The following is a 7,644-nucleotide window of genomic DNA, read 5'->3' as shown; positions in this document are numbered from 1 at the left end:
GACAATAAATGCAATAAATGCAAAAATTGAGGGATGCATTGCTCTAAACCATGTAAAGCATATATATTTATATAGCCTATATATGAATATAGGGTATATATTGTATATCCTGTATTCAGATATGTATCATTGTTTTATCTGCTATTTTGAAGGAGGACACCCTAAAACCTGTCGCACAAGGGAAAGCAGTTAAATATCTGTTGAGACCTAAGATGTAGTGTCGTCGCTCCTCTGGACCCGTGAGCCTGTGACCCCTTATTGCGCAACATTGTGGGATTCTCATAAAATGAGTCTGTGTCCTGTTGTAGTCGAAGTTTGTGGCTGAGCACAAGCATCAGAGAGAGAGAGAGAGAGAGAGAGAGAGAGAGAGAGAGAGGGGGGGAGAAAGAGAAAGAGAAAGAGAGAGAGGGAAGTTTGCTGTGAGCCTTTTGAAACTGCTGTAATGAACAAGCTGTTCCGCACGATTTGAAAATAATCCGCGTGTCAGTGTCATCTTTCTTATGCAAAGTAGCTGTCTTTGAAGGCGGATCTTTTGGCAGGTTAGACCGGGACGGAGGCTCCGACCAGCTCAGACGAGCGCTGCCACCAAACGCATCAGCCGCCTGTTTACGGGAAGAGCATAATCCTGCATTTCTGGGACACATTTAGCATTTTTCATCGGGGATATATGTGTTTGACTTATTTTGCAGACTGATTAATTGTCTCTGGTGCCTCGCGAGGAGCCGCGCAAAGGACTGGAGGAAAAAAAATAATTTCAGTTGTTTTTCCAAGTTGTCGCGCAAGGACTGGAATCGCACCGCTGCACGCGCACATAGTCCGGAAAAGTGACATGAAACGTGAGGACGGAGGAGTGAGTCTTCTGGAAACAAGTGGGAAACAAATCGGAGCACACGACAATTCTCTTTCGCCCTCAGCACACTGATATGCGCGGTGCAAAGTAGCTCCGGCACTTGAGCCACAAACTGAGCAGCTTGAAAGCATGGACCTGAACGCACGCTGCTTCCAGACAGAAAACATTCTCGGACCATCGCGGGAAATATGTTTTTATTAAACTCACCGAAACGATGTTCTCCCTACAGATAGTTGTGTAAGTTTTCCCACTTTGATCCTGAACACAAACATCGGCCTGGTTTCATCACGGACTTTTTTTTAATGACAGAAACTTGTGTGTCGTGGTTGTGGTGAACATTTGGCCGAATTTTTTTTTTTTTTTTTTCATCAGATCAAGAGGAGAGAATGTGTTCATCTGCCAAACTGAGCCTAATCTGTGCGCTGCTGGTCCTGTGCAGCGGTGGGGGCTCAGCTATTAGCTCAATAGACCCAGACTGGTCAGGAGAAGGGAGATGTCAACACATCAACATCCCCCAGTGTAAAGACATTGGCTATAACATGACTCGCATGCCAAATCTCATGGGCCACGATGACCAAAAAGAGGCAGCGATAAAGCTGCAGGAGTTTGCAACACTGATACAGTTTGGATGCCACAGTCATCTCAAATTTTTCCTGTGTTCACTGTATGCTCCCATGTGCACAGAGCAGGTGTCCAACCCCATCCCAGCATGTAGAGTTATGTGTGAGCAGGTGAAGTTAAAATGCTCACCTATCTTGGAGCAGTTTAACTTCCCCTGGCCTGACTCTCTGGACTGCTCCAGGCTGCCGACCAAAAACGACCCGAACAACCTCTGCATGGAGGCACCCAACAACGGCTCAGATGAGCCTCCCAAAGTCTCCCACACCCAGCCTCCAGATTTCAGGCCACAGCGGCCTCTGAGCGGGCAGGACCTGCACCTGAAGGACAGCGGGAGCAAACAGACGTGCAGCAACCCCGGCAAGTTCCACTTCGTGGAGAAGAGCGAGTCCTGTGCCCCAAAATGCTACCCTAAAGTGGACGTCTACTGGAGTCAGGGAGACAAGCAGTTCTCTCTGGTGTGGATGGCCATCTGGTCTATCCTCTGCTTTGTCTCCAGCGCCTTCACTGTGCTCACTTTCCTCATAGACCCGCAGCGATTCAAATACCCAGAGAGGCCGATCATCTTCCTCTCCATGTCCTACTGTGTTTACTCTGTGGGCTACCTCATTCGACTCTTTGTGGGAGCTGACAGAATAGCCTGTGATAGAGACAATGGGGTCCAGTATATTATCCAGGAGGGTCTGGAGAGCACCGGCTGCACTATTGTGTTCCTCATCCTGTATTATTTTGGCATGGCCAGCTCCCTCTGGTGGGTTATCTTGACCCTGACATGGTTCCTGGCTGCAGGGAAGAAGTGGGGTCATGAGGCCATCGAGGCGAACAGCAGCTACTTCCACCTGGCAGCGTGGGCCATCCCGGCCGTAAAGACCATCATGATCCTGGTGATGAGGAAGGTGGCGGGGGACGAGCTGACGGGCGTCTGCTACGTGGGCAGCATGGACGTCAAAGCTCTCACGGGCTTTGTGCTCATTCCTCTCTCCTGCTATCTTATTATTGGCACTTCTTTCCTGCTGTCAGGCTTTGTGGCCCTCTTCCACATCCGTAAGATAATGAAAACAGAGGGAGAGAACACGGACAAGCTTGAGAAGTTGATGGTCCGCATCGGGGTCTTCTCCGTGCTCTACACTGTCCCGGCCACCTGCGTCATTGCCTGCTATTTCTACGAGAGGCTCAACATGGACTACTGGCGCATCCTGGCAGGGGAGCAGAAGTGTGTGGACAGCAGCGGGCCGGAGTCGGACGAGTGCGTCATGAAGACTTCCATCCCCGCTGTGGAGATCTTCATGGTGAAGATCTTCATGCTGCTGGTGGTGGGCATCACTAGCGGCATGTGGATCTGGACCTCAAAGACACTGCAGTCGTGGCAGAATGTGTTCAGCAGGAAGCTAAAGAAGAGGGCGAGGAGAAAGGCTGCCAGCGTGTTCACCAGCAGTAGGCCTTACATCAAACCTCACCCATCTCTCAAAGGGCACAGTACTAAGTATGAGCCTACACGGCCCCCTCCAACATGTGTATGAGCTGGCTCTCTTTGTATAAACCCAAAAATACTTGTAAAGCCCTTACCTAAATGAGACTTTGTAATCAGAGTGCCATCAAAAGAATCAAGGTTCATGTTTTATTTATGCAAACTGCATTGAAGATAATGCAATGTGGGGGTTTTTTTGGTTGTTTTTTTTTTTTTTTGTATCTTGAGCCATCTCATGCAACAAGAGCTGCCTTTGTTTGAAAAAAAAGAACTGCTACTCCTGGATTCACTTATCCTATTGAGGAACTTGGTAGAAAAAAAAAAATCGTATTGTTCCCAAGACAAAAAGAGTGGAATAAACCATTTGGATGTGCCATGGGGTTACTTGAATAATGTGCAATAGCTGTTTTCCTTACAGACAAAAAAGACACTTGTACTGTTAGTGACAGATTACAGACAGTGAAAGGACCCCGAGGACAATGGAGGCAAATGGTCAGAGACATGAGTGTTGTGTTTGGAGGCTTTTTTTTTTTTTTTTTTTCAGAGACCGAGGCAGTGTCATATATGTTTGAACTGGAGTGAGAGCAGCTGTTGAAAAGCGCTCGAGACCTTACGACCTGCCCATTGTGAGGCAAATCCACGCCATAAATTAATCAAGCACTCGTTATTGAAAAGTTATTTGTACACCCAGTTGAGTTTTCCATTCTTTTTTTCTTTGCTGTTTTATAGCACAAGAGAACGTTTGTATATATTTCTAAAGAAAAAAAAGGTGAGATTTTATAGAAAAATTAATAAAACGTTCTAGTTTTAAATGTTTGTAAAGCCGGAATTGTGTATTGCAACTGTGTTGTTATTCTTTCTGCGGCATAAAGCTTCTTCTTTTTTTTTTTCTGCAATTACAACCTTCGCCATTACATGCTGACAGTGTGCAGCAATCATTATGATACAACATAAAAATCTACATCATTGATCTGAATTTGTGAATGTGATGGTATGTTAGAGCTGGATTTTAACATCACGTTTGTCATGCAGAATAACTGATGGAGTCAGCATTGTTTACACGAACAAAAAGACAGAAAGAGAGACATTTTACTGTAGTTATATCTGACGGGTTTTATTAGCAGTTGATATCAACTCATAAATATTGCACACACGTATTATATCTCCTGCTATGGGGAAAAACATTGCATTTCTCAAAACTGATGAATATCTTTCCATGCTTTGCAGAAATTAAGACGTGTTGGTTCTCAAGTCAACAGGAAACATTAACAGTGGCGTCTCTGTTCTTGTTTTTAAATGTTCATAAAGAAACGATGTGACATTTATGTCCGTCCCTCTGTGACTACATCAAAGACAACTCACAGCAAAAAAACCCCAACAAAAACTAGGACGTAGAAGGACTGCGTATGGTCTTCCATTTGCTGTTTGTGAACAGGACGATAAGGGAACAAAGTCACTTCAGTGTATATTTTTTTTATTTATTCTGTGTTTTATTAAGATATAAAATGACATGTAGTTTTTAATTTTAATATCTTTGCTCCACCAAAACAAACAAATAATCAATATTTGATTCTCAGGTTGGGTGTAGTTGCTTTAATTTTAGAGATTAGATTATAGTGTTTTATTTTAAAAATTCAGTTTGAAGCAGCGCTCGATCAATTATTCCTGTGTGCACATTTCAGTCAATATATGTAAACACGAGAGAGTGAAAGTGGTGATGTCATCATAAGGTGAAATTAGGAGACTAAAATGTCCAATATTTTAGCTGTTATACATAGCTGTTTGACATCAGCGTTTTGACAACCTGTTAATGATTTTTTATATTCCTCACTGCCTTTATGTTGGCTGCTTATATAAGCCTTTGTATAGTTCCTCACCTCAGCTGAAGTGAATATACAACTTTATTTTAGTCCTCTCTCTTCCTCTCTCCCACCTCTCTCTTCCTCTCTCCCACCTCTCTCTCTCACTCGCTGTGTTGCATGTGTCGGTGCGTATCAATGAAGGGGTTATACAATAATCCAGCTCTCATTCAGGACAGGATTAGACTGTTTGAAGGGTTTGACTTTGAAAAGAGGATCGCTGCAAACCAAAATACAGAATATCTGTCATCGCTTCTCTTCTTATCAGCAGGCCATAGTGACATTTCTAAAGACACATCTGGCCTGGATTTGAAGTAGTTACATATTGACTGAAGCAGTTTTTCTAAAGCACGAGCAAACCGAGTACATTGTGTGGTATCCTGAGATGTTTGGTGTTAAGCGATCCTTACCCTGTCAACAATTTTAAGGTGCCTGCTCTGAGAGCCACAAGTCTAGTCTTGAATCCAAGCAACGGCTATTGACTTTTGTCTTGACAGTGCTGTCAGAGCAACAGGAAAACATGGATACTTAAAGTCATTGACTACATGTACGAGTATGTAAGAGACATATATGAATGATAATAGATTGTCAGAAGTTAATGTAAATCTAAGCACGGGGATATTCTTTCGCACATGCAAGAAAAAAAAGATGCAGTTTTCCACCTTTATCTGCCTCAATTTCAAATCTTTTTCGAGAGTTTAAAACCTATGGTAGAGAGTCCTCCCTGGTCTAATAAAGTTTCAGAAGTGTAGTAATGCTTTATCCCCGAGGGCATTCAAGTTCCAGCGTCAACCCAACCCGTTTTAACAGTCAAAAGCACATGACTCACAACCTCTATGTGGCTGAATCAAAGTCAGCCAGTGTCTATTGATACTCTGAGTTGCGAAAAAGGTGTGAGTGCTTCTGAGAGCTTCAACAGAGGCCACCTGGATAACAGCCCCCGAGGTGTCTGGGAAGGCTGTAAATATAAATGACAGTTACCACCCCCCTCCAGGGCTTCTTCAGCCAAGCAGGCTTCACTTCTCTTCTTCTCCTCTCTTCAAAGGGAAAAATCCTGCTCAGAGCAAGGGCAAAGTATTGCTGGCAAGAAAGGCTTTTTTTTCTGTTTTTTTTTTTCTCAAAATCACACTCAACTGTATGTATTGCTGGATTTAGGCTTTTAAAAGTATAGATCTTACTTCATCAGACCAAAGGTTATCAAGCCAAGAGTGTCTGCCAGCTTAGTGAGACATCCTTCGTCTGGTGTTGCTGATCATTACATGCTGTTCCTTGACATGTTTCATTTGACCAAGTGGGGAATCCCGCCACAACCATGTGACTAAGGCTGACGAATCTCAGACCCGCATATCTCTAAACTCCACCAGGACGAACACCGGCGCCCGCACACTCATCCACTTCCTGCCTGTCATGCTGTTCTGCCGTGCCATGTAGGAGATATCAGTGTCTGCGTTGGCTTATGATGTGTTGACAAAAAGAAGCTTCTGCTTGTGATCAGTGTTGTTGAAACAGCATCAAACCTTTGATAATCACTTGATTTAATTTAATCTGACTGGTTCGCCAGTGAGCCAGGATTTTCAGCTTTTCACACTCTGTAATTGAGCTGATGTTAAGTGTCTTTGTGGAACCGAGCGGTATTACGAACATAAAGTTGAAATGACAGAACAATTAAGCCTGCTCTGCATGTCAAAGGGTGATTTTGGGTTCAGAGGGAAAGTGGCAAGGAAGCATCATCGCCAGTCAAAACCTTAACGCTATGTTTCTATATCAATAAATGACTGCACCTTCTTCTCATAGCCATGTTGTTGTATTCAAAGCTGAGGAGGAACCTGTGTACCTTTACTTTGTCTGCTGCTTTTGCAAGCAGTCATAAAGTTCTCTGACACGGTGACATAAATCAAGTTGTCGGGATGACTGGCGGCTGAGGCAGCTTCTCTTTGATCAGGCTTTTGTGGAGACGCCCCATGTCCTCATCCTCAGCTGCTCTAGCAGCACCTGTTTACTAGTTCAGGCCTGTCTGTTTGGAAAGCAGTGCTTAGCCTCCTACATGACACACACACACAACATACACACAAAGGAATTTGGCTTGTGCTCAGGGGGTGTGTGGGTCTTTTTTAAACATGTATGCTCCTAATGTGCTAGACCCATACTGATTTTTGGCACTTGTTTCTCTTATTAGACAGCTGCTCTAAATGTAAATCTGTCGCCTTTTGGAGAGTTCTGCCTCCTTCGGCTTTGCCAGAGAAGAAAAAATAGTTGTTGCATCATGACAAATGAAACAGCTTTGTTTTCCTGCTGAAGAAGTAACTTGGAGTACGAGCGTTGCTGAAGAAAAAAAAAAAAAACTTTACACAGAGAGCTGCAAGTTTTACAGACCAAAGCGTTATCATAGAATGCAATGAAAGCACCCTCTCATCCCTCAAGTTCTTCTGGTACATAAATCCAGAGAACTGAGAATTATGTTGAAGGAAGTGTGGGTGGGCTTCATGTTCTGGATTGATCTATATAGCACAGAATCTAGGGCAGTGTAAGAGTACAGTATACATATATGCCCAATCTGCAATAACAAGTCACACTAATAGCTCACAGACACACACACACACACACACACACACACACACACATCTTTCTGCTGTGGAGGCAGTTGTTCCCAGCCGCTGCTGAAGGTGAGAGTAATTACATAAAAACCTGGCAACAATGAGTCCTCTCCCGGCAAGGCGGGGACATGGCACTTTTTTTCAAATGCATAATGAACTACCTCGCAGGCCCTCTGCTGATCAAACAAGTGTTTGATAGTGGCTTTGGTTTGAAAGAGGACTGAATATGTTTATTTGCATGTGGAGAAGTGAGTG

At 43.9% G+C, this 7,644-nt stretch overlaps 1 protein-coding gene across 1 annotated transcript; it reads left to right on the top strand.

Moving 5' to 3' along the window:
• The first annotated feature begins 335 nt into the window (after positions 1 to 335).
• Positions 336 to 6,581, top strand: fzd10 (frizzled class receptor 10). Its single transcript, XM_056377463.1, has one exon. The coding sequence runs from the start codon at positions 1,237 to 1,239 to the stop codon at positions 2,986 to 2,988; it is 1,752 nt and encodes a 583-aa protein (XP_056233438.1). The 5' UTR covers positions 336 to 1,236; the 3' UTR covers positions 2,989 to 6,581.
• The last annotated feature ends 1,063 nt before the right edge of the window (positions 6,582 to 7,644 follow it).

This window comes from Seriola aureovittata, chromosome 5 (assembly GCF_021018895.1).
Source record: "Seriola aureovittata isolate HTS-2021-v1 ecotype China chromosome 5, ASM2101889v1, whole genome shotgun sequence".
NCBI lineage: Eukaryota > Metazoa > Chordata > Actinopteri > Carangiformes > Carangidae > Seriola > Seriola aureovittata.
This window is presented reverse-complemented; position numbering and strand designations above follow the sequence as displayed.